The 27852-nt window shown below is 38.8% G+C and overlaps 2 protein-coding genes and 1 non-coding gene across 6 annotated transcripts in view; 2 read left to right on the top strand and 1 right to left on the bottom strand.

Moving 5' to 3' along the window:
• Lpxn (leupaxin) overlaps positions 1 to 16964 on the bottom strand; it is a 29546-nt gene extending 12582 nt beyond the window's left edge. The window contains exons 1-3 of one of the 2 annotated variants that reach the window (XM_057778416.1): positions 16791 to 16964; positions 8527 to 8684; positions 3037 to 3083 (exon numbers count right to left, since the gene is read on the bottom strand). Coding sequence is in view for 1 of the 2 variants with exons in the window: in XM_057778415.1 (XP_057634398.1) it covers positions 3037 to 3083; positions 8527 to 8684; positions 14823 to 14835 (218 nt within the window). In the remaining variant the exon portion in view is untranslated. Of the gene's footprint in view, positions 1 to 3036; positions 3084 to 8526; positions 8685 to 14822; positions 14903 to 16790 lie in introns of those variants that run through there. The other variant, XM_057778415.1, reaches the window with a different exon arrangement.
• On the top strand, positions 11308 to 11433 carry LOC130880845 (small nucleolar RNA SNORA40). Its single transcript, XR_009057647.1, has one exon. It is a non-coding gene; the product is annotated as a small nucleolar RNA SNORA40 (small nucleolar RNA).
• A 955-nt stretch (positions 16965 to 17919) lies between the features above and the next one.
• The window catches only part of Zfp91 (ZFP91 zinc finger protein, atypical E3 ubiquitin ligase), a 33037-nt gene continuing 23104 nt past the window's right edge, over positions 17920 to 27852 (top strand). For all 3 annotated transcript variants that reach the window (XM_057777558.1, XM_057777556.1, XM_057777557.1), the window contains exons 1-2: positions 17920 to 18380; positions 22820 to 22848. In XM_057777558.1, coding sequence (XP_057633541.1) covers positions 18031 to 18380; positions 22820 to 22848 — 379 coding nt within the window. In that variant the 5' untranslated portion in view covers positions 17920 to 18030. The remainder of the gene's footprint in view (positions 18381 to 22819; positions 22849 to 27852) is intronic.

Here is a 27852-nt window from a genome sequence, read left to right on the forward strand (position 1 = left end):
GGTTCCCAAAACAATGAAAACGAGAACTACCATATGACCCAGCAGTCCCTCTTCTGTGAAGGGCATAAAACCAATATACTATAAAGAATTCTGTGATCCTATGTTTCCTATAGTGTTATTTACATAGTCAAGATATGGAAATAACCAAAGTCTCTCTGCATGAATGAATGAATTAGGAAAATTAAACTGCTATGGATGACATAGACACTGGAATATAATTCAATCTTAGAGAAGAAAGAGATCTTGATATTTGATTCAACATAGATAAGCTTAAAGTACATTGTACAAAAGGAAATAAGGTAAAAACATAAAACATCACATGATTGTACTTATAAGCATATATAGAGAGAATGGAAAATGATTAAATAATAGAAAAACAATGGATTTTAGGAGTGAGAAAGTGGACAAGAAATGAAATACAGGTCAGAGTTGGGTTTTTTTTCTTTTTTTTTTTTTTTTTTTTTTTGGTTTTTCGAGACAGGGTTTCTCTGTGGCTTTGGAGCCTGTCCTGGAACTAGCTCTGTAGACCAGGCTGGTCTCGAACTCACAGAGATCCGCCTGCCTCTGCCTCCCGAATGCTGGGATTAAAGGCGTGCGCCACCATCGCCCGGCAAAACCTAAAGGCTATTGTCCCTGGGTGGGCTTGAACCACCATCCTTTCAGTTAACGGTCAAACGCGCTAACCGATTGTGCCACAGACAAATTGGGGTTTATAGGTAATAAAATTGTGCATATATGAGATTACTACTAAATTTAAAATTTTGTTCATCTGCTTCATTATATAAGCTTAAGCACATTAATAATAACCTCAAAATCACCAATAACTCATCAGTGTTGCATTAAGGACCGAAGTCAAAAAAGCACTTCTTATTGGTGTCATTTGATCAAGAGCGAGCCTACGTTTGAATTCTCTACTTTGTTCTTCTTGTGTCTTCTAATAAAGGGCTTCTAATGTGTACTTCTTCTTTTTTTTTTTTTTTTTTTTTTTTTTGGTTTTTTCGAGACAGGGTTTCTCTGTGGTTTTGGAGCCTATCCTGGAACTAGCTCTTGTAGACCAGGCTGGTCTCGAACTCACAGAGATCCGCCTGCCTTTGCCTCCCAAGTGCTGGGATTAAAGGCGTGCGCCACCACCGCCTGGCTAATGTGTACTTCTTGAACAGCACAGAAAGCACTGCATGAATAAAGAATGAGGGATACTTTACAAAATCTTTAACAGAGTTTTACAAAGTATTAAGTTACTAACTCAAACTGACCCCAACTGACCCAGATAATTAATAAACAAACCAATGTCTTCAAGAAATATCCATATGTTTCATTCAATATTTATGGTGGGTATTCATTTTATAAGGCTGCTATTGGCTTTTGTTCTGCTTTTAGCAAATGATTATCATAATGCACACATGCATTTTTCAACACACACATGCATTTTTCTTGGGTCAGAAGTACATAATTTAATATTACAGCCATGCATTGGCTTGGGTTACTAAAGTTGATTACAGGGGAAATTCAAGGCCACTAAGGTTGGTTGTTCTCTTTAAAGTAAAAGTATGCTAAACAAACAGGCTGAATATACAGCAGGATAGTAGTCTTAAGTCTTAAGTGACCCCAAGGTCTACTACTAAATCTCACTGTAAAATCACAGGCACTGCTTTTCTTGTTGTTTGTTTTTAACTGCAACAATTGAGTAAAGATGATGGAGAAGTGTTTACCCACCACCTCCTAGAGCTGGAATAAATAGGTAACGTGTATTATAAACTAGCTTCACTCCCACCACAGTAAAAGGTGACCTCAGTTGGGTGATGCTGACACACACCTTTAATCCCAACACTCAGGAGGCAGGGGCAGGCAGATCTCTGTGAATTCGAGGCCAACTTGGTCTACAAAACGAGTTCCAGGACAGGCTGCAAAGCACGACAGAGAAACCCTGTCTCAAAAAACAAACCAACACAAAAGAGACCTCAACTGGGAAGTTTTAAATGACTTCATGTACCTCATGTCATTTCCCTGTTTTAGCCTTCCATGTGTGCTCTATGTGCTATGATTATGAAATAATGAAGTGTAGCACTCTGTGCCAAGCACAAATCCTTAAAAGAGAGCCTATTTTTTAAATAGAGAGACACAAAAGAGATAGTCTTTCTGTCTTTTGTTTGTTATAACTGCTGGTTCTGCTTTGACTAGAAAAATGATTTAGCAAATGAATCTATTTCATGTCTAACTTTTATTGTAAATGAAGGCTTTCTGTGCCACCGAGTCCCACAGTCACTTCTAAAATAACCACTCAGAGGTTTAATATTAATTATAAATGTTTGGCCAATGGATCAGGCTTATTACTAGCTACCTCTTACATTTAAATTAACCCATTTCTATTAATCCAAGCATTACCAGTCTTTTGGAATGTTTTTCCTTGGGCAGCTGGATGGAGTCTCCCAGACTCTGCCCTTCTTTTCTGTATCTCTGCTTAGATTTCCTACCTGGCTCAATTCTGTCTTATCATAGGCCAAAGAAACTTTATTGAAAGCAATGTACAGAAAGATATCTCACAGCATTTTATGAAAGGGATACCCTTCTACCACCTAAATAAATTTCAAGTAGACCTAGAAAGTAGAAGTGTACACTCATTTGTCTGTGATGGACCGACCCTTGTTGTCTTCATATAGCCCTGGTCCTGGCAATGACATTGTTGGACCCTTGCTTAAGTTTTTTCAGGTGTATTTTCTCTTTTGAGCACTTGTTGCATGATACGTGGAACTGAAGTGCCAAAACATCTGTTCTGACTCTGGGACTTTTTATTCTTTTCAGGTGGTAAGGAAAATACAGAGACCTCCCCCCAAGTCTGGATACCTTTCTGGAGGAAAGATACATTGAGAAGCTGCCAAGTCAGCTTAGAAGGGTTCTAACTCTGTGTAAAGGCTCTGGCAAGAGACATACTATGGAGAAAATCCAATAATAATCTTTACAAACCAAAATACTGTAATTTTTAATAAATTACCTAATAATTTTTAATTCTGAAATTATTTATTAGAAACCAAAGCATACCTGTAGACATTGGGCTCCTGAATATTGGTTGTATACACGAGCTGCACCTAAGACATACATGACAGAAAAGGGCAAAGAATGACATCTTTATTAGAATGTTGTTGCTTATCAAAACAGAGAGGGACGGAGGTTTTTAGTTTCCAAAGGCGATAACTAGAATGGCATAGTGGTGCACACTTGTAATTCAAGCTACTTGGGAGGCTGAGAAGCATGAGTATGAGATTAGTCTGGAAATAACATCAAGACCTTGTCTCAAAGCTAATAATAATAATAAACAATAAAAGTAATAACTCATACATTGTTTAAATGTTTCCAAAGGCAGGATTATCTTCTATCATGTAGAGCAAAACCAAATTATAAACAGAAGTTGGCACCTGAATAAGTACTACTCTCCCTGCCTTAAAAACAAAGCTATAAAGAGATGTATCATCCTCAGATAGGAATCATAAAATATGATGGTTCAGGGAAAAGTACTTTAAACACAATGGTGCCTAGGGGAAGGCTGTAACACAAACTTGCCTTATGAAAGGTAATAATGTATCCACCAAAGATGTGGCTAGACAGAAATTCATCTATTTATTCACTGAACAGATACTTACTGAGTAACTGACATATTCCAGAGTTAGGATGTTATCCCCAAAACCACAAAATAAAACAATCACAGTAAAACCAAATGATCTGGGGAATGTAAATGGAGGAGTATTTACCTAGCATCTACGAGGCCGTGGGTTCTAATCCCAGCACTGTATAAACCTGGTGTTGTGGTGTGATACTGGTATGCCAACACTTGGGAGCTGGACACAGGATCAAGAATTTAAACTCATTTTTCCCTACACAGTGAACTTGAAGTCAGCCTAGCTTACTTGACACCCAACTTAAGAAAACAAAAACTAAATACTCCAGAGCTTATAGCCTATTGGCAAGAAATAGACATAAAAGTTAAACAAAGAGTAGCAAATAAGAAATGTGGATATAGTAGTGGTTATAAATGCAATGATAGAGAAAATCTCACTTAGCAGACAACACTTGAGAAATGACTTACAGGAAGCAAGGAAAGCAATCAGGTGTCAGGGTAATGTTATCCATGTGCAAAGAATAAATGGGAACAAGGAAGCCTGTGTAGTCTGTGCAGTAAAGCAGGGAAGGGGGCTAGATCTGCAAGTGGTAATCGCATATATATTCAGCTCAAACTGAGATACTTATAAGGGAAAGGAGGTTTCAGAATTAATTCAATGTATTTAATTTAATACATTTAAATTTTTAGAGAGGGAAAGAAGATGGTGGGAGGGAAGAAGGGAGGGAGTTAGGAGAGAGACTGGGATCTAGTTCAGACTCGAGCTCCTGTCTCATCTTCATTAGTACTGATACTGCAAATATGTGTCTCATAGTTTGCTAATGAAGTCAAATTCCTAGCAAACAACTTGGTTGTATTGTATTGGTAGACCTCTAATTGGTAGACATCATTCTAATCAAAGTCAGGGTGTGGTGGCTCATGCCTTTATGCCTTAACCACAGCACTTGAAAAACTGAGGCAAATAGCAAGCTTGCAGCCAGTCTTTAGTGTTATTAATATTATTATTATCACTTAAACATTGTAAACAGCATAAGAAAACAATTACTCTCAAAATATAGTCACTTACTTTAATTGGTAACTTGACTATTATTGGCTCTAGCATTTTGATTTAGGAATTTTCCTTTAAAATGTTGATTTTTTTAAAAAACAAAATATGTAGTACTGTCACTTTTGAATTCATAATGTTTTCCAAAGCTGCATTTTAGGTTTGTGGACTAGAGACTGCTGTTACCTTTACCTTGGGCTTTTCTCTGGGGCATAGTGTAGAGATGTCATCTCTCTAATGCTGATGAAGCTGAACATTCAGGGCACATTCTGCCCTGTGGAACAAGTTCTAAATTCCGTTTTCTCTACTAAAATGTGTAAAGACATTCAGGAAAATACCTTTTAATTAATTTTATTAGTACATAAAATAATGGAGTTCACTAGTACATGAATATTAATGTACTATGATTATATTTGCCTTCCCACCACCCTCCTTGTGTCCCCTTCACCCTCCCTCTGGTCAATTTCACTCCACAAATCTGTCTTTTGTCTTTAAATCATATATAGAATACATCGGTGATATAAATGATGTAAAATGCAATATTTGTTTTCTTTCCATCCCATTACCTCTCTTGTATTCTTGCCCACCCTCAGGCTTTCTCCCTTCTCCTTTGGCCAAGACAATATTCCCATGTGTCTTTGCTTAGCTACCTCTATTCACACAGCATCTTTCTCCATTAATATTCTAATAATACCATGAAGTTGTCTCTATTTGTGATTCTTTTTAACGTATTTTGTAAGGGATGGGTAAGACCAAAATCATTGTCTTCCATTATACTATTACATGTTGGTTTATAAATTTAGCCAAGAATATAAAGCCAATAATCTATCAAAGTCAAGATGTTTTAGAATCACATTTTCAGCCGGGCGATGGTGGCGCACGCCTTTAATCCCAGCACTCGGGAGGCAGAGGCAGGCAGATCTCTGTGAGTTCGAGACCAGCCTGGTCTACAGAGCTAGTTTCAGGACAGGCTCCAAAGCCACAGAGAAACCCTGTCTCGAAAAACCAAGAATCACATTTTCAAATTAAACAATTGAGTCACATGAGCTCTCATCTCTTGGTATAAGCTAGGGGAAAATGGAGCTGCTTCCTTTTCTTAAACTCAATTGAACATGATTGCAGATTGTTAAGAAGCACTTTTCCATTTTATATTGATTGAATAATTTGATTACAGCTCTCCAGCTGATTTTGCACACAGTGCACCTTGTGCTTTATGAAATAAGGGTGGGATTATTATAAACCCAGAGAACATTTCCAACACATAAAGAAAATTAATATAGTTGTAGTTGATGTTGCTTTGAATTTCATATCACTCCTAGAAAAAAATGACTAGCATGACATTTGCCAGTCTTGATAATTTTGGTTTTAATAGGCAGAATGCTGTTGTTTGTTTTGATGAAGTCAAGAATTCTGTGCACTTCACAACAAGCTCCAAATTCATTTCTGCTCTGTTGGATTTAAACTGGTAAGAACATATTACCATGATGTTGTGTTCTACTGACAGTCTGTTTTCTTATTCTTACCAGAAGATTTTGCTGTCTTCAATACTTTTTCAACTCACTGTACTGACATTAGTAATGTTGCTTGTTTTATTTTTAACAGGAAAATTAACTTCCAGGGTTTTATTTTGATGCTGGATGTTGAGTGAAAAATAAATCAAAGAGCTGAGAATGCTCTAATTTTCTAACCAACACCTCTAATGACAGTGACTCAAGACTGACATTTTTGATGGTTTTCAAAGACCCTTTCCACTCTGCTTGTAAGCAGATGAAAATGTAAAACTGAAAACAAGGCAAAAAAAAAATGTTTACAAGAGTGGTTTGCTATAAGTGGAAATGTGTATTTCACAGTGATCTGCAAATACACTTCCTGTAGCTGTGCATAGATTGTCATCTTCAGAAACGTGCTTCAAAAATTAAGTATTAAATCTAAAGTACATGCTAATTCTTCTTCGCCTTTTTTGTGTCTCCTGATATTTAGAAGAACAGTAACAGCTCTATTCCATTCCCACAGTGACTGGAAAACATCAAAAAATGTTTTGTGCAAATTACACAGTCTTCATAACTGCTTTGAGAAAATAAAACCCAAAGATTTTGTTTCTGCTCTGTTTTAAGCCAAGTGACAAAAGAGTAATATTAAGATTTCTTCAGTGCTAACAAAAATAAAACACTGAGGAGTTTACAAATACAAAATGCTTTAATAATGTTTACAATACAGCATTTGTGATGACAGAATACTAAATTCTATTTCCTGAACATCAACTTTATGTCACTAACCATGATTCCCTTATTATTTACTGTACCCAGATGTTCCGTGTATACATCACATGGACCACAGCAGGATATGATTGGCAGCATACCAAGTGGTCAGCGGATTTCTTCTGCTACCACCTAAACCACAGAAGTTAGCTTATGTTTGCACTCTCAGACTTCATAGTCATCTCCCTGAATCCTGCCATAAAAGGGTGACATTACTGAGGTTTTGTCTGAACAAGATCAGAAGGAGTCATTATTAGTCACCTTTTGGTATTAGTCATAATCATATTAATATGTTAATGCAAATACTAATAATACAACTTCAAAAACAACTGAAAATGTTACATCAAAGGAAATTAATGAGAAGTCAGGAAAATAAGCAAAAGCTAATGTTATTGCAGGCAAACAAAGATGTGGTCATCCACAAAGATCAGTGCCAACATTGTGGCCTTTACTGCAAATGATAGGAAATCACTGCCATAGTGAGGGTACAAGAGTGTCATGGTCTCAAGCCGGGCGATGGTGGCGCACGCCTTTAACCCCAGCACTCGGGAGGCAGAGGCAGGCGGATCTCTGTGAGTTCGAGACCAGCCTGGTCTACAGAGCTAGTTCCAGGACAGGCTCCAAAGCCACAGAGAAACCCTGTCTCGAAAAACCAAAAAAAAAAAAAAAAAAAAAAAAAAAAAAAAAAAAAAAGAGTGTCATGGTCTCAAGTAAGACAAGGCTCTATGGGGCTCCTATGAAATAATAAAGTGCAAGTGTCAATGCAGGAGAACATTAGGATGCTATGGCTGTAGTTTAAGACTTTCAGCAAACAAACACTCTCTAGTCAAGAGTCAGATAAGCAGTCTCAAGAGAAGTTGGAAACTACCTATTCCTGCATTCAAATTCCAGTTCTGGGATACTCATACTATATGAGTACCCAAGAAGGAATCAGAACATTACAGTTTATAAATACCAGCTATGAAGAACATCCACTCAGTGTCTCTTATACTAATTGCATTCTCATTAAGTAAGTATTATTATTTATAATAAAGGTTTGTGCATACTGATCCAAAGGAAGAGAATACACACCTCAGCAAATACGAACTTGATAGCTTTAACACTTAATCATAAATTAACACACCAGATTTCCGGGCTTTAAAATAAATCATCTCTGGAGGATTTAGTTTCTTCATGGTGCCTACTAAGAGCTTCACTATATAGCTGGATGAAAACAATTTCTGAATCTATTCAGCAGAAAAGAAGATCAATGAAGTAACTGCTGTAAGTCACCCCCAAGATTTGTCTAAACTACTCAGTGATTCTGATCTTACTGGGTGTGACTCTAGTCATGGCAGTTCTGGTAGCCAGGGAGCAACATAATAATAACCGGCATGAATAAGGCAATATTATGCTACTGTACCTTTACTAGAATAAAAAAATTTCAAAGACATATTCTATGGTCATTTTCTCAATTCTCCTCTTTCCAAAAGCAACTATCTTTAAATTAATACTAAACTGATACTTTCTTCTATCCAGAATATATGCGTCTCCTTTAATATAAGTGGGATACAACTAACTTTCAGAAGTGCAATCAAATATTGTCTACAATACTACAAAAGATGAAATGTTACCTTCAGGGGACTTGTGTGACTCTGAGATGACAAGGCTTTTGGACTTTCGGGAAGCTTGCTCTCCTGTTTGGATTGCTGATCTGGGTAACAAGAAATGGGCTTTGCATATGCATCACTGTCCTGGAGGGTAGAACGTTCCAATTCCTCCAATAAGGCATCTATATCACAAGAAACGAAGGGAGCATAATGTAGAATTTGTGAGTCTCCAGAATTATTTCCTTCTTAAATCCTCTCTTCTTTTTTTGGATGATAACAATTTGTAAATCCCTCCCTCCCTCCATACCTGACTTCAGGAGTGTGACATGTCCGAGGAGATTACATTAGGGTCTGTTTGATATTTCCTATAATTGCATTCAATTTCATAGACTCTCTACAACTTAACTTCTAGGTATTGGTTTTTAACCAGTTGGGTAGATCACACACACACAAACACGCACACCAAAAAAAGAACAACTATGTATTTCATATTAGAAAAAATAAGGTTTTTCAAAATATACCAAGAGGCAAACATTCTTCTTTTTCTTTTATACTCTCATACAATATATCCCAAGTACAGTAGGGAGACAAAACATTAATCGTGATTTTATTTAATCTAATATCTCAAAGATTAGCCCAAGAATATAACAACAACAACCAAAAACTGTTAAGTATTACTGGGTTTTTGTTGGTGGTGGTGGTTTGTTTGGATGCAAAAGGAGAAAGAGGTTGGGGAAACAAAGAGAAACTAAAGTATTGCACAATCAAGCAAGATGTAGCAATCCAAATAATTGAGACTTCTTTTGCAGTTTTCTTGGGAAAATGCCAATAGACTTCATAAGCATTTTGCTAGTACCTTCCTGTTGCAATGTCATTAATCACAACAATTAATGAAAATCAGCCAATGCCAAGCACAGTGTATGAAAAGTATTATCCTAACACTTTGAGATGGAGGACATTACTGTTCTCATATCATATCCAGGAAAGAGAGAATGTAGCTCTCAAAGGCTCTTGAGCACAGAAGCAGAACTCCAAGGGGAGCTATGTGAGCGCCACCTCAACGTCAATGTTGTAAACTTTTAAGTTGAAGTTGCCATCATCATTAGGTCGTCTGAGTCATTTTAAGCACAGCATGTTTTCTGAAGGTCCTTTCTTCATCTACATAATCACGCAATTGGATAGAAGAGTATTTTTCAAGTTGCAAGTCAAGATATTTTAGTGCCTTTTTTAGAACTTTAGGGGATTTTAAAAATACATTAGCTTTTATAAACTTGCAAAGCACTAGATTGTGGGGTTTCTAGGGACCTGCCTAGCTCTGAAATTCTCATATAAAGAAAATGACCTTAACATGCCATTAAAAAAACAAACATGTTCTTCATATTTGGAGAGAACGGGGTTTTAATCTGTCTAGTTTTTAAGAGAGGCTGTCATAAAGCAACTTGGCCTGCAAATCACTCAATGATCTAGGATGGCCTAAAATTTATGATCTTCCTGCCTCCACTTCCTGGGTGTTGAGATTACATGAGTGTGCCACCATGAGCAGCTCAAAAGCTGCCTTACCCACACTGTCTTCCCTCTTTACAATGCTGAACCAGGAACTTATGTATACTAGACCAAAGTACGTTAATGTGCCACTAAGCCACATCCCCAGATTAAGGAGCCGTATTTCTCAATATTATAAGGAAGATGCAATCAGTTTTCACAAAAGAAATATTCTGTAGAACTTTCTCAATCATTTATATCTCAAAATTTTGACCTTTAGTACACTATTTCAGAAATAACCAAACTGAGCCGGGTGGTGGTGGTGCACGCCTTTAATCCCAGCACTTGGGAGACAGAGGCAGGTAGATCTAGATCTCTGTGAGTTCGAGGTCAGCCTGGTGTACAAGAGAAACCCTACTGTACGTACTGGCTTTGTGGGAGCCTAGGCAGTTTGGATGCTCACCTTACTAGACCTGGATGGAGGTGGGTGGTCCTTGGACTTCCCACAGGGCAGGGAACCCTGATTGCTCTTAGGGCTGACTTGGGAACCCTTAGGGAGGGGGACTTGATCGGGGGAGGGGGAGGGAAATGGGAGGCAGTGGCGGGGAGGAGGCAGAAATCTTTAATAAAGAAATAAATTAATTAATTAAAAAAATTATAGCATTTCCCTAATATGGGAAATAAAAGGTAGAAAAAAATAAAATAAAACCTTATTCCCCAATGGGAACTGGCAAACTTTTGCTGTTTAAAATAGAATGGTTTTAAAGCTAATGTATTTCCTGGAAAAAGCTTACTCTAAGATTAGGTAAGAAGAACTTTCTTCCTCGGAAACTTGGGAGCATCCACTGCTTCAAGTTTATTATCGATACTTATAATACCATATAGTAAGTATGATCTAGTAGTGCCAGTTTTTCATGTGAATAAATGTTTCACCCCTTATTTAGGTTTGTGCACTTCGAGGGGAGGGGAAATGTCTATTCAGCAGTATTGAGGAATATTATTTTAAGATGTGTTACATTTGTTTATTCTGTGGAACATTTGTTTTAATGATACAAAGATGTGTTGAAAAAAAATAAAAGAGAAACCCTGTCAAACCAAAAAGAAAGAAAGAAAGAAAGAGAGAGAGAGAGAGAGAGAGAAAGAATGAACTGGACTAGCTAATCTATTAAGGCTAGACTGTTCTTCAACAAATAAACTAACAAGAGAAAAAAAAGACAGCAGAGGTACATATATAATAAAAGAGAACTAGGAGACATGTAACTAATTTCAATTTAGGTCATAACTTTAATTTAAAAATTAGATCAATCAATAATACCGATTGATAGTATTTGTGTGAGATTTTGCCGAACTTGTGATCAAAAGCTTAAAGGCAAGTGCAAAAATAAATCCTCTTTGGCAATTCAGAATTCAGTACTCAGCATGAGTTTTACATGCATAAGACAGATGATCAAAAAAATAAAATTTAAAAAATTTTAAAAATATTTAACACTGCATAGTTAGCATTAAATGCTAGCATTTTAGGAATTTGAAAATATTAACATTAAAGTGACTTCAATTAATTTTAGGTGTGATAATGTTATTTCATGATATCGAGGAACCAACATTAAGATTATTAGCTATTGTGGGTGTGATACTGTTAAAATGGTTGTTTCTATAAATATATACATTTTATGTAATAGATTAAGGCTGAAATATTTACAGATAAGAAATTTAATATCTGAAATTTCTTGAAAATGACATGAAATAAGATTGTCAAGAGCTAATGATTGTTGAAACTGAGAAGGCTTAGATTTCATTAAAATAGTTTCTCTATTTCTGTATATTTTAAAATTCTTTACAATGAAAGGGTTTTAAAAAACAAAACTATAGCCGGGCGGTGGTGGCGCACGCCTTTAATCCCAGCACTCGGGAGGCAGAGGCAGGTGGATCTCTGTGAGTTCGAGACCAGCCTGGTCTACAAGAGCTAGTTCCAGGACAGGCTCCAAAACCACAGAGAAACCTTGTCTCGAAAAACCAAAAAAAAAAAAAAAACTATAAAGCAAAAGTTTTATATTAATTTTATTAGCCAGACTGAACTCTGGATTTCAGAATTCCAATATTTTATTCTCTGTTAAAACAGAATCATTCTCTTTTCTATTTTCTAAGCTTTGATCCAATCAAAATTCAAAGGCCTTCCTGGATTAATAGAATCAATCTATACTAAAGAGTATGAGACAGGAGTATCATTCAGCAAAAATATGAAGTAATCTTTAGAAGCATCTGCTCACCAAATCTATTAAAACTCTCCTCTCAGCTCCTGAGTTAACAGGACTCTCACTTCCTATTTCCAATGAGTGCACATTTCACCAATACCCTGAGTCTACTCTTTCTGCTTCGTGCAGATTCTACAGTTTAAATTGGATGACTAATTTTGGTGTGACTAATATAAGATACTGGGGCGAGTGAAATGGACTGAAAACTGCAGCTCATCTTCCTAGTCCTTGACCTGCGGAGTTAAATATCAACTTTCACCCACAAGTGAAGTCTTCTGTGGGTCTCCACAGGTTATAATGATCTCATTCCTAAATTGTAAAACCTAGGTGAAGGCAAGCTACTAACATCCAAAGCAGTATTGGAGAGAGGGAAGATTTGCCCACCTGAATCAAACTGTCCTTGATACAATTTTTACAGAATTAGAAAGAAAACTCCACCCCAAATCTTCGGGGGTGGAGTTTTTTTTTTTTTTTTTTTTTTTTTTGGTTTTACGAGACAGGGTTTCTCTGTGGCTTTAGAACTCACAGAGATCCGCCTGTCTCTGTCTCCCTAGTGCTGGGATTAAAGGCGTGCGCCACCACCGCCCGGCGGTAGCTAGTTCGTTAAGGCAGGGTCTTGCTCTAGTCCAAGCAAACCTGGAACTAGCTCCAGCTCAGGTTGGCCTCAAACTCTGGGCAGTCCTCCGATCTAACCTCCCCAGTGCTCAGATCACAGGTGTAAGCTCTTGTGCCTGGCAAATACTTTCTGCCTTGTGTTTTGTTGGTTTTTTGAGACGGGGTCTCACTATATAGCCCTAGCTGACCTAGAACTTACAATGAAAACCAGTCTAGCCTCAAATTCATAGAAATCTGCTTCTGCTTCCCATGTCTGGCTTTTTGAGATAGGCTCTTACATAGTCTAGGCTGGTCTCAAATTTTCTAATAGCCAACAATAGCCTTAAGCTTCGGAGCTTCCTGCTTCCACCTCTGAGCCGGGATTCCAGGGAAGCAGTGCCACACTCCATGCAGATGGTGACATTTTGAAGAGACTGCTGATGTGTGGCCATCAGCCATCCATTGACTTGTAGCTAACTGGATAACCTACACAGTTGGCTTTCAAAACTGCATACTTTCTACATTTACATTTAGATTTCCCTAAACAACGATCATCCGCAGAAAACAGAAAAGTATACTTTAAAAAAGTGTTATTACTCCATTGGCTACCAAGACAAACACACTTCTAACATAGGAGAACAACTCGTAAAATTGTCATTAATTGCTCTCTTAGTGACAGATGCTCCTGAAGGTGAGCAGGGTATTTTGTTTTTCTTTATTTAAAGAAAAAAAGTAATACTTATATTAACATATTTTGTTTTCACTGTATTAGTTCTTTTAACTTTTTGAACTAAATTTGAGTAAAATTTAATATCCATAAAACAAAGCAAAATAAGATCCTCTCTGAAAACAAAATGGTAAAACTCCATGGAGAAATACAAATTCCCTCAGTACCCACACAGTATATGCTTGCGGCAAATTCTCAGAGAATAAATAATATTATATAAAAAAAGAATCTGGATTCTACACCAAAGTCCAAAGTATAGCTTTTACCACAGTCTCAAAATACACTTTCTTGCCAAAAAAAAAAAATCAGCATTTACTAAACACCCCTTTTTCCATAATTAATTTCTCTACCCTTCTTCCTTTCTCTGTTTCTCTAGCCTTAAAAGTATAATCTAAATAATTCTTTATAAGCAAAATGTACACGCTATGAATTTTGTTATTGCTGGCAGTTTTTGCAAAGCTACAAACACACAATGTTGAATAAATACAGTTTGAAAAGAAGTGAAAGTAGCTTGATGTTAAGGATGCTGTAAATAAATAAGTGAATGAATGAATATTGCCAAAGTGTATGACATGAGTCCCAAGGAGGCAGATTTACAGTTCCAAAGCTTTGAAATCTGTGATTTCTCTGGGCATGGTTAGCTGTTGACACTTTCACCATTGCTTTCATGACCTAAGAGTTGAAAAAAAGGACTGCATTTTTCGCCAACTAATCTGCTCCTTCAAGATTTCTCTAAACAAAAAGCCAACAAGAGCCACTCCAGTGCGGATACCTCTGCAGTCTAAACTGCAGCCGCTACAGACCCTTTCCTCCCACTGTTACCTTATTGCTCTTCCCTATACTCTCCCGTCTTCTTCTTTGTCCTTTCCCCCCTTCTCTTCACTTATTTCCTCTCCCTTTCCCAACTTTGTTTCCTTTTTCTTCCAAAATCGTATTTTCACAATCACCTATCTCTGGAACCACGCTATGATCTCCAGTAGCTGCCAAGAGGGGAAGCGCTTTCAATTACTTTTCCTTCTAAAAGTGCTTCTCTGGGTGTCTGTTCTGTGGTTAGCTCTCAACTCTCTGCCTTTGCAAGCAGAGACCCCATAGTTTCCCCCAACAGAGTTCCTCCTGCCTCATGCTTGTTCGAACTGAGGACAGAAGTGAAAATAAATCTTTTAACACTGTCCTCAGTTCAGCTAGAACACACCTCATCACTCACGGGGATGGATGAGAACCAAGTCCACACTTCCTTAGAGCATCTTCAAAAGCCCCTCACTCACCTAGCTCTTCCATTGTCTTACACCCACCGCCGGCGCTCTAGCCCTGAAGACTGTGAACTGCTTCAGCATGTGGTGAAGAAGGGGACCACAACGGAACTGAAGAAGCCAGGGCAAAGCAGCTTCTATGACCCTTTTTGGTTCCTGTATTTGCTTAGCACTTCCTCACTTTTGATTTGTCAAATTTTTCTTTTCTTTTCTATTAGCTCAGTTTTTTAAAATAGTGCTGACAGAGAAAGGCGGGTTGTGTAAGACTGAGGTTTTGATGCTACATTGGTCAGGGTGGTTATAAAGACTTTAAGTTGATGTTTCAAAGTTTGCAACACATACCACATACAAGGCCTTACTTTTTCCAAGTTCAAGTATCCCACTGCCCACTGCCAACACCGCCCCCCCCAAAACTAAAGGACTATGGAAGCATGGCTCCTTCCTTAAAATTTTTGATTAGACAGTACCAACTGCATTTCACGTTCTCTATTTTCTTATTCAGAAGTCATGAATTATAAGTTGCAACTGCTGTATGTATGTGCTTACAAAAAATCTTAAACGCTTACGTGTGTTTAACTCTCAAACTGTAATTTAAAAACTTTTTAAAATTACATTTATTTGAGTGCAAGTGTGTGTGTGTGTGTGTGTCTGTTGACACTCATGAGTTATGGGAATCAATTTTCTACTTCTACCACCTGAGTCCCACAGACCAAACTCATCAGACTTGTCAGCACAGTGCCTTCATTGGCTGAGCAATCCACCAGCTCAGATTACAAATTCTTTAAAGTTGAACAGAAGCGGGTTCACTTTTGAGTTCTCTAGTGCTGGATTGTATAGTTATCCAAAATGCAAACATCTACAGGCGAAGGAAGAATCAATCCAGAAGATTTAAGATACTAGATACTAAAATCTGAATTATCCAAAATCCCAGTTCAGTTCACATAGCCTTGTAACAATTTCTTCAAAAAATGAGCCAGGTCAACTTTTCATTTTATCCCTGTGTCTTAGTTCATCTCAAAAGGAAGAAAGCACTTAAAACAGGCCCACCTTGAGAAGACAGTACATAACTATAATCATGGTCCTGTGAAGTAAGTTTCGTCCTGGTTTCACCAGTAGTGAAACAGGCACAAGGAATAGTAACTGGCTAAAAGAACAGAATAGAGTGATAGCCGTGCTACTTGTTATATAAACCAGTTTTAACTCAGTATGTTCTCTTTCACCTACAGTACAGTGAGCAAATACAGCTTGAAAATGCGTTCCTACTCAATACTGTCCATTTTTACAACAGAAAATGATACTAGTCCTTTGAAAGAGTCAAAGACTCAATACAGACTATAAAACATTTGCTTTATCTGTGTGGCAAGTGGGCCAAATGCTGGAAAGGACAATGGATTTTACTGCATGTTTGCCGTTTAATGACTATAGTAAAAATCGGAATTACATCTCCAAACTTTGTTATCTTCATCGTCTTGTGAAGACTTTAACTGGGGATGTTTCCATTTGCAAGAGTCCCCTCAAGTTGTTCTCCGATTACAATGTATAAAAAGGAAACTAAGGAATGCAAACAATGTATAAAAGGGGAAGAAATGCCAACACAATGTATGAGAGGGAAACCAACACAAGAGGCCGAAGAATCCCCAGCTGCGGCTTAACAAATGGAAACCCCCCTCCCCGCCCCCCTTTACCCATCAGGAAGGTACTTAGTTGCACACGCTAGACAAAACCAGCTATTCTGACTCTGCTTCCTGTGCTGCAGAAACATCTACAAACCGCAAAGGCGTGCAGCGTTGAGGCGGAGAACACGACAGAGCACCAGCTTCTCCGCATAAATCACTGGGAGTCACGCCAACGCTCTCTCTCTCCAGCTCAAGGACCACAGCCAGCGCCAGTCCGTGCTGCCCAGTTCCTACTAGGAAACAACCTTCCAATTCGTCCCTAGGTGGTTTATTGAAATTCAAGTGGTGGAAGCCGAACGTCCCTGACCTCCAGGGTCTCACGGCTGAGAGGGTCAACGCAAGGTGGAGGAATGACAGAAGGTCGCAGAGGAGACGAAGTGGGGACTGTGATGAGGCCACTTCGAAGAGCTTACACAGACTCCAGTTTAACACAGTGAAGGAGATTGCCCGCTCCGGAAACCCTAGCCAGTAATTGACTCAATATTTGTGCCAGTTGTACGCAGGCGCTGAGGCCTGGCCCGGAAGCAGTGCGTCTCTGGGACGTAAAACGTAAACGTTCCGGAGTGTGACTAGCAAACTACGTTTCCCGTAGTGAATCGGGCAAAAACTCCCAGACTTCCCTCGGCCTCTAGTTTCCCTGGAAGCACAGACTAATGAGGACTTCGTCTCCCAGGATGCCGCGGGCTAAATTAGCCCTGCGCATGCGCGGCCCGACTATCCCGCGCTGTTCCCTTAACCCCGCCTCTAGCCTACCGCCGCCATTTTTTCAGAGACTTTCATCCGGCAACGGACGGGGCCTTTTTTTCTTAAAGGAGAAGCGGCAACTCAAATAATTTACCCCTTCTCCCCGCGAGAGCCGGCGGCGCAGGGGACAGAAAGGCCAGAGCAGGAAGGTGGGGGTCCTGGTGGAGGCGGGACCACGTCCCGGCCGCTTGTTAGCCTAGCGAGAGCCCCTGAGGAGGCAGGGGCGCCTCTGGGAGGCAGGTGCGCGCGCAGCCGCTGGGGGGGGGATGCGCGCGAAGCGGGCCGAGGTCCGTTTTGTCCTCTCCGCGCCCCGCACCCGCCCCGCTCCTCCCACCGCCCCTAAGTGGGGCTGAACGCCCGGGGCGGGGGAAAGGTCACTTTGGGATTGTCGCGAGACGCAGCCGTTTAACGGTGAGAACGGGCGCGCGGGGAAGGAAACCTCGCGCTCTCCCTCGGAGCCGTTTCCTGATTGGTCGAAGGGAGGGGTGGGGGAGGGCACTGAGTGCGCTACACTGAGTCCGAGACCGTGAGGGGCGGGGCCCGGAGGCCGATCCTCCTTCCCGATTGGTCCATTGCTTGCCTCTGCGGGTGCGCGCGTGCGCGCCGCCGGCGGTCGCGGGCTTGAGTGGCAGGGGGTGCGGGTGGGGGGGGGAGCGCTCTCGGAGGGGCGGGGGGGGAGAGAGGTGCTTGGGAGTGCGAGGGAGCCGGACTCTCCGGGAGCCTAGGGGGGCGGGGGGAGCTGCGCCGCGGGCGCCGCCGCCTCCGCCGCCTGGGACGCAGGGGTGGGGGACGGACGAGCCCCGATGCCGGGGGAGACGGAGGAGCCGCGATCCCCGCAGCAGCAGGACCAGGAAGGGGGCCAGGCAGCGGCGGCCGACGCGGCTTCGGACGAGCCCCGGCCCGGCGTGGCGGCGGCGACGGCGGCGGCGGCGCCTGCAGGGACCGCGAGCAGCCGCGTTCTGAGGGGAGGTCGGGACCGCGGCCGGGCCGCTGCGGCCGCCGCCGCCGCCGCTGTGTCCCGCCGGAGGAAGGCCGAGTATCCCCGCCGGCGGAGGAGCAGCCCCAGCAACAGGCCTCCCGACGCCCCGGGGCAGCAGCTCGCGGCCGCGAAGCCCCCGTCTCCTGCTCAGGGCAAGAAGAGTCCGCGACTCCAGTGAGTAACTGTCTTTGAGGCTTTGGGGAAGACCCCCCTCTGATCCTCGCTACCCTCCCGGCTCCCGTAGCACCCGCTCCACGTGACACCCCGCTTGCTCTGCCCCCTGCCGGCTCGGCACGCCAGATGTCACGCCGCTGGCGGCCGTGCTCCCGCGGCTCCGCAGCCTGTGGCCGGCAGCCCACGCCCGAAGTCACTCTGCAGGCTGCTTGCCCTCTGCCTCCTCAGTCCTCTGGCTTTTGCGCCCCCTTTGTCAGCCTATGGCTTCCAGTCTTCCCACATCCCCGTGAGGAAATCCAACAGCACCATTCTAGCCCTCGAGAGTGTTTTTGCTCGACCTTATTAACTAGCTTGCGAACCACTTAAAAATGTCCCCTTTCTTGTCCCCCTAAATCGTCACGTTCATTTTTGTCCTCAGGATGAAAACTTGCTGTGGCAATTTTACATAACCAAACTAGATGTGTAGTACTTTTTCTTTATTCCTAGATTCTGACGTAGGTACTTCATTCTTAAAATTTGATTGATCTGAATTACTACTTTGAACTAATAGAGGCCCTTAGCAGATGGCCAGGAGCTTAAATATTTTAAATTGCTCATTAGAGTAATGCTTAAGTTAAAAATAATTAAATACATGTTTTATAAGTTACACGTTTAAATCAAATTAGCTATTCATTGTTAGCAATTTTATGATTTACAAATGGGAAAGGGGGCAGAGAAAATCAAAGGGCAGGGATTTTTTTCGGTTTCAGATAACCAGCAACCTTTCAGTAGAGTACAAATCAAGTAGGGCTTGACTTACCTTGGACTGGGAACATTTATAAATCTTAAAAACAGTCCTATTTCAAAATTAAGTTTCTGATTACAAATTTTTAAACTGAATTAAGAGTTGTAACTGCTGTATGTACGTGCTTACAAAAATCTTAACCGCTTATATGTATTTAACTCACAAACTTGAAATGATGTAAATCATTGATTCTAATTGAGCATAAATTTCGTAGACAAATTCTTTATGTGTATCTTGGTTTCTTCATCTGTGCGCAGTTACACTGGGGGAGGGGGATAACTTTCATGACTTGAGTTTGTGTGTATTAAATACATTGTGGGACCATTTCACACAGTGTCTCACACAGCAAAATACCAAATTCAATCTGCTGTGTTGAAAAGTGGTGCCCTATCAGAAACAGTACTTTGTACTGGTGTTTTTGTGTCGGTTTTGTAAAGTTGCGTGCTTTTCTATTATCTTACATAAACAAGTATTTTAAAATTTTTTTTAACGTGGCACTTGAGAGTAAAGTAATCTGAATCAAGTTAAATTATATGTAGAGTAGTATCTTACTTTTTCCTATGTGGTAGAAGTACTGATGGACATTTTGAATCCCACAGTATAATTAATTGTGGAAGCAGTTGATCTGGGATGAATATGATTGCTTGCTTGCTTGCTTGGTTTTTGATCACAGTATTTGTTGTGGAGGGGAAGAGGCAATCTTAATCTTCCTTCTCATCTAGTACTATACATAGTTAGAATGATCTTTACATTCTTTTGCCTTCAGACTTATCCCTTGGTCGTGTATTTAAGATTATACAATTTTACATTCCTAAAAATGAATTTTCATTTTTATTGCACAATTTACTTATTCAATGGCTTACACGTCAGAGAAATCACAACACAGTTTCAGCTTTGCAGTTCTTGTTTGAAAAGTAACTGGGACTAATATTCTTACTCCTTTAAGCATTAGAAAATTAAATTAGACCTGGCCTTGTCTTCAAGGACCTTGCTGAGGAAGGGAACGTTGATTAGCACTCATTAAACTCGTGTGCATGGTTTGCAGATGGTCAGTGACATCATTGTTTTTGAACTCACTTTTCTATTTAATCCTTTGAGACATGCAGTTTTGAGGGTCGGTGTACTGAACTCTGACCTTAATTAATCTCTTCCAAATGAAATAACATTTAAAAAGGATATAAGTAATTTAATCTCTCTATTAATTATTTGTTCTTTTTAGATCTTTCCCTCCCTAGTTACTTTTTCATCCATTTTCCATATTCCTGCTTTTTTGCCTACAAAATACTATGAAATTGGGTATTGACCTGTATTTCTTTCTCCCAATTAGAAACAGAAAAATGTACAAAGTTGTTTAAAATATCAAAAACATAGATTTGGATCAACTGAAATGTGTATTACTAAATTATATAGTGGAAAAAAAGCTTGGACTTGATGTTCAGACTGTAAATGTGATCTGTAAGCTTTTACTACTCTCTGGCTAAGTAGCCCTGAACAAGTCACCAAATCTTGAGAGCTGTTCCTCAGGAGGTCTACAGCTGAATAATGGGTTATACTTTCATAAACTTGAATGTATAACAACTTAATTCACATCGAAGTTTTTGAGAATTAAGATAATACAGTTTCAGTGAGTATGTTCTGGAGGGAGGCATAAAGTTAAATGCTAGTCTCATACACAAATTACCTAAATGGCTAGCAGTTAGTAATTTAAATTCAATTTGTACAAAATTTGTGTTTATGTTAAGAATTAAGCTCATCGTTCTGTTTTAGCTGTGATTCTTGTTTTAATTGTGGATATGCTTCGAGAAGCATGTGGTGGTACAATAAGTCTAAGAATATGATTTTTATCCTCTTACGTGTTTTATTTTTCCTTTTTGATGTGTTTCATTGTTTGTGAGGTTTTCTGCTTGTTTAATTGCTTCCTTGAAGATGGGGCATCACTATGTAGCCCTTGCCTGGAACTTTGTATGTATACCATACTGTACCTCCTAGTGACAGATCTGCCTTTGTATGTATACCATACTGTACCTCCTAGTGACAGATCTGTTGGTCGTCTACTGCTTCTCAAGTGCTTTGATAAAAGTCATGCATCACCCTGCCTGGCTTTTCTGTTTTTAATAAATTAAAATATCGATGTGCAAACAGTGAAATCAATTTGCCTCCTAGGATAGGAGACAAAATATCTTTATCTATAACATAAAATTGAATATCTGTGTATTCCAGATTTTAAAACTCTTTAACAAATAAGTCTTGAAACTTAAAATGTAGTTGTTGCATAGCGTTTTTAAACAAAGCCTTGAATATTTTTGGAAGTCTTCTTTAGGTTCAGATGAGTGACACATGAAGAAGAGAGTTGTTTTACTCTTTTGGTATAAAGTTCAGAGTTCTTTGTGGAGTTATTTTGACAAAAGTAAAATAGTAATCTGTACTTTTTTTTTTTTTTTTTTTTTGCTGTGTTTGCTTGAAGGGTTGTGGATAGTGAGGTGAATATTCTGAATAGACAAACACAAGCTTTTTGTTTCTAGAAGACCTCAGTTGCACAGCACTGGAATCCTGAGTGGTCAGGAACCTAGGGGGAGGTTAGGATGATGGTATAAACACTGAACTATTTGAAAAACATCTCAGGCATCCAGCAGGTGTGTTTTTAGTGCTCCATTTACTAAAGTAAAGGTGGTTCAGATACTTGTCAATTGTGAAGTTTATGACAACTAAAGTCATCATAATACGCTTTTAAAAATGAGGCACAATGACAACTCTTCTTTCACAAAACATCTTTTAATTGCATTGAGTTCATTTGCAGCCTTTATGCTGCTAGATACAATGTGGTATCTTTATAATACAAATAGGAAGCCAGTTTACTTCTGAGTTTGGAGAAGAGGTATGGAATTCAAAATACTGCATTTCCAGTTACATGTCTTAGAAGCTATCCCAAATTAAAATCATGGCGGTCACTTTGTATTTTAAGTCAGTAGGCTTTTAACTTTTTGAGCTTTTTACTTGCATTTAATTTGTAATGTATAAGTAATATTTGAGATGTATATATTGCCGTTTTAGAAATTTTTATTGGATTCAGTGGTCAAGTTTAGGGACTGTTAAAATTACATTTTGTTAGTAGGATTGTTCAGTAAATACAAAGTAGGAAAAGTAGTGTAATAAAACATCAGTATTTATCAGTGAAAGTTACTGGCATCTATCTTACCATCCTTGCTACACCTCCCTCCCTACCTTCTGTTTTAGACAGAAGTGTTTTTGAGCACATCTCAGATGTTGTCATTTCAGTCTCATTTACTGTACATATATAAAATAAGGACATTCATTTTCTCAGATAACCACTTTTAATAAAATTGGCAAAATTTTCCTTGTTTTTTTTTTATGAATAAAGCAATTATTTCAAATGATATTCTGTTTCTGTGCTATTGGTTATGGTGGCCACTCTTTAAGTTTACTTTAATCGACATAAAAAACTTCCCCAGTTACAGTGCTATAGTATATATGGTATAGATAGGATATTTCTACCACTGCTGAAAGTTAGGCTCTGTTTTAAACATATTGCAGATGCTTTCTGTATTATTCTGGAGATGAATCTAAAATAAATACTTGTGTTTTAAAGACATGCACAAAATTACTCATCTAACGTTTGACTCTTGATTTCTTTCAGGTGCATAGAAAAAATAGCAATTGATAAAGGTAAGACTCATTGTTTTGGCATATAGATAGCACTGTCTTGTAGTCTATTAGAAAAGACAGTACACTTCAGCCTAATTATTCAGTGCTTTCCATTCAAAGGTTACTTTAGGCTGTAGACCTGCTGAAAGAGTTCGATTCTCTTTAGATGACACAGCAAGCAGATTTGGAAAATACAATGTCTTTGAATTTAGAAACTCAATAATGGGTTATAATTTAAAAACCACACCGATTTTTAAAGCTAGTCATTTATTAAGAAGTAACAAAATTACATGTAATAATAGTAAAGTATAGGTAAATCTTGATAACTGGTAGACTCATAGTTTAAAGAATGTGGAAAGTATGCTAAGATTTTACCTTGGTAAATAATTGAAAAAATTCATTAAGTCATTTAAATCTATTTACAGTTTAGCAAATGAAATACAGGTATTGATGTTGAATGTAGATTTCTGCTTATCTGGATTATAAAAGGAAGCAAATGTTTCATTTTAAATATGAAACTTTATTCTGATTTTGCAAATTGAGTTATTAAAATGCCTCTGTACTGTTATGACAATTTTTCCCTTTTTCTAATCTTTAGTTGTGATCTTTAAATTTAAATTCTAAGCTGGACAAAATAACTCCTTAATTGTATTTCACTTCTTTTTTTTTTAAAATATTTATTTATTTATTTATTATGTATACAATATTCTGTCTGTGTGTATGTCTGCAGGCCAGAAGAGGGCACCAGACCCCAATACAGATGGTTGTGAGCCACCATGTGGTTGCTGGGAATTGAACTCAGGACCTTTGGAAGGGCAAGCAATGCTCTTAACCTCTGAGCCATCTCTCCAGCCCATATTTCACTTCTTGATTGTACTTTGTACTTTTGATCTCGTCTAACATAGACAATTTTCAACTCCTGGAATTAACTTAATTTGTAGAATTAACTAGTGAGTTTTTAAGGTCTAATTATACATTGCTATATTTGGTGGAGAGACAACCCCATTATGTTGCCCAAGCTAGCCTAACTCAGAATCTTCCTGATTTAGCTTATTACTAAAGTGTGTGTGTGACATTTATTATATCTGTAATTTCTTAAGTGACCTTTTTTTCTATTCTTTGTAAAGTATGCATTGCAACTATTTAAGTTACATTCAAACATTGGATGTTTATGCTATTTGAACGTATGACAGTGTGATTAGGAGCCAGTAACTTGAATTGGTGATTTCTTCATCAAGTTCTTTTCACAAGTTTCTTTCTCTGATTCTTGGAATGTAAAGCTAATATCTGATATACAGGTAGAAGAAGACATTGTTTTTGTCTAGCAAGGTTCTTGTTACTATGTGGAAAGTCTGTGTTCCTTACTCAGAAATCACTTTGGAGCTCTTACTCTGTGGGGAAGTGCAGATAAGTAATGGGTACAAGGCTAGTTCTCATTTTTTAAAAAAAGGTTTTAAAGGCAGTTGTTTTTATTAGAGCTGAAAATATAGTTTTCTTGAAGAAAATTTTTGAAGTACTGTGGAAAATATTTTTTCTTGAGTATTTTAATCTGGAAGTTCCAGCATGGTGGGTAGCTGTGCAGCTGGGGGAAGATGAAAACAGGATTTCTGTAGCTTGTCCTGTCACTAGCTCTTGTAGACCAGGTTGGCCTTGAACTGACAGAGATCCACCTGCCTCTGCCGCCCCCCCCCCCCACCAGTGCTGGGATGAAAGGTGTGCGCCTCCACCTGACAGGTCTGGAAATTTTCAAACTCCTATCTCTCCTCCATGTCTTCACTAGTCTAATATCAGTTCAGTTTAAAAAAAAGAAACTTGGCCGGGTGGTGGTGGCGCACGCCTTTAATCTCAGCACTCAGGAGGCAGAGGCAGGCGGATCTTTGTGAGTTCGAGGCCAGCCTGGTCTAGAAGAGCTAGTTCCAGGACAGGAACCAAAAAGCCACAGAGAAACCCTGTCTCGAAAAATCCAAAAAAAAAAAAAAAAGGGAACTTGTATTTTCTGCTCACCTGCTGGTTTCATTGGTCCTAAACACTCAACTTGTCGCCTAGCTGTTTATTTGTTGATTCTGTTTATAACTTTGCCTGTATAAAACTTTATAAACCTAGTTTTCTTTACTGCATTATCTTTTGCTTTATAAGTAGTAATAATAACCTTGCTAGACAAAAGTGATCAGCACTTGTATATAGTACTTCTGGCTGGTATTTGCAGTACAAGCTTTACATTCCAAGAATCAGAAAGGAAACTTGGCAAAGAAGTCACCAGTTTATCCCACAAAATTTGACAAATTAGACTGCAACGATTTATCATTTCTTGGCTGAACTATTTTCTGTTTTTAGTTTTTTGAGAAACCTCTTTACCAGTTTTCAGATTAGCTTGTAGTGTGGTATTCTTTTTTTCTCGATCATCACTAACATGTAACAATTCTTTTTGATACTATTTATAAGTTTGAGCTGATAATTTTATTCTGAGTTTATCAGTATTTATAACTGTAGGGGTTTTGTTGTTTAGTGTTTGTAGATGGGCATATGGCTCATACTTGTAAATTCTAGCACTCATATGTATGGCTTAGAAAGATTGCCACAAATTCCAGGCTAACCTGAGCTACAAAGTAAGAACCTTGCTCCAACAAATAAGAACAACAAAAAGTAAATGTAAATTACATAATTTAATGCATCATATCCTTTAGGAAAAAGGAAACTGTCCTTTACAGATAGAAGTAGAGAACATTACATGAAATTAGCCAGACTTAGAAAGAAAAATGCTGCAGTATTTACTTAAATGTTACGTGAGCTGTAAATTATTCTGTTATACAAGTAGCAGAGTGGTTACTAGAGACTAAGGTGAAAGGGGGTCTGTTATGATAGGGTACAGGTTTTGCTTAAAATCCAGGAGTACATTTCAGTGTTTTATTGTTCTGTACTTTAGCACAATAAGTAATAATGTAATAGACATTTCAAGATTGTTAAAGTCATTCTTAGTGCTCATACATAAATGGCAAATTAGTAAACTGGAAATTATGCTAATTTGCTTACTTGAAACATTATAATATAAATACATTTTGTGCATGCTCTGAGCTTAACTTCTAGGTTTCTCCAGCTTAGCTAGCAATCACCAAAGACTGAGACAAAAGAGCAGCAACCACAAGGATTCACCTTCATGTGTTCCTTGTAGAGTGGATTCACTTCCTCCTAGATCTTACTGCAGAAAGCTACACTTAGAGGAGTTTTTAGTACTCACAGACTCTGGAGAGTAGTGGCATAGGCACAGGTCATATGCAAGTTAGCATAGTAAGGGAGAGGAGAGAAAGCAACAAGCAGGGGCTATGGAAGACTAGGGCAGGCTTGACCCAGACGTTCATGGTACTGCAGACCTTCAGAGACATCTGGAGATTTTATTCGTGGCTACACTCTTAAGGCATTTGGATGTGGTATTAAAACCTGGCAGTGGTAGTGCACTCCTTTAATCCCATCATTTAGGAGACAGAAGCAGGTGGATCTCTGATTTTGAGGCCAACCTGATCTACATAGTGAGTTCCAGGACAGCCAGGGTCGCAGAGAAACACTTTCTCTAAAAACAGACAAAAAAAGAAGATTGATAGTTGAATGAGCCTTGCCTCCTTTATTATAATGCTAAGAATGCATTTGAAGTAGGTGCTGAGACAAGGTTAAATTAGAAGCATTTACTATACCACTAAGTGTAATTACTTGTCAGTTAAAAATTAATTTTGAGGAACTGAGGATCAACCAGCAAGGTAGAAATAAAGTTGTTGATTTTAGACTTTTTAATCTAAATTCTAGACTGGAAATTTGGAGTTTCTGGTACAGTCTTGAGATTGAATTTCTTCCCAAAACCTAAGTCTTAAAGTCTTTCAACTGATGTAGATTGGCATTTAGGCTGACAACTAGGCACCATAGAACAAGCATATTAGTATTAAGAGTTAACAACCATGAAACTTCGGTTCTTAGCTGGATATGATAAATATTTGTGTTTGTACATTTTGGCCATAATGAATTGTGATAGTTATTTCAGTATAAGCATTTGTTTCATTAAATCCCTGTTTTCACGTTTTGACATGTGACTTGGTTTTGCCAGGGTAAAATTCCTGAGAAAACAGTTTACAAAAAAATGAAAGATTTATTTGAACTCCTTGCTTCAGAAGTTTCTATTCATTGCCATTTGGCCTGTTTCTGGACCTGTAGTGGGGCACAGTTATTTTTCCCTTTTTATTAAAAATACATTCTTTTCTTATACAGTATATCCTGATTACAATTTCCCTGCCTCTACTCCTCCTTATTCCTCCCTATCTTCCCTCCTATTCATATCCATTCCCTTTCTGTCTCATTAAAGAACAGGTGTCTAAGAGATAACAACCAAATTCAACAAAATAAAACTAAAATCATCACATCAAAGTTGGGCAAGGCAAACCAACAGAAGGAAAAGAGCCCCATGAGAAGTCACAAGAATCAGATACACGATCGTTCACACACCCCATAAAAATACTTACGTTACTAAACTGAAAGCTATAATAATATATATTTTAAGAGACCTGTGCATCTCCATGTCAGGCCTGTGCTTGCTGCTTCAGTCCCTGTGAGTTCATAGTTCATTTGATTTAGGGGGCCCTTGTTCTCTTGGTGTCCTCTTTTCTCTCTGACTCTTAAACTCTTTCTGCCTCTCCTTCCAGAGGTTCTCTGAGCTCTGAGGAGAGGAATTTAATGGAGACATCCATGTAGATCTATGTTCCAATGTCTGTCTCTTTATGTAATGTGTGGCTGTGGGTCTCTGTATGTGTTCCTGTATGCTGTGGGAGGAGACTTCTCTGCTGATAGCTCAGTAAGGCACTGGTCTGAGTATAGCAGAATATCATTAGGAAGTCATTTTATTGTTACCCTTTTTTTTTTTTTTTAAAGACCAATAGTATTTAGTTTTACCTTAGGTCATTGGGCTATCTAATACCTTGGTCACCCAAGCAGTATTGGGTATGTGTTCCATCTTGCAGAGTGGATCTTAAGTCCAAGCAGACACTG

Source organism: Chionomys nivalis, chromosome 8, assembly GCF_950005125.1.
Source record: "Chionomys nivalis chromosome 8, mChiNiv1.1, whole genome shotgun sequence".
In the NCBI taxonomy this organism is placed as follows: domain Eukaryota; kingdom Metazoa; phylum Chordata; class Mammalia; order Rodentia; family Cricetidae; genus Chionomys; species Chionomys nivalis.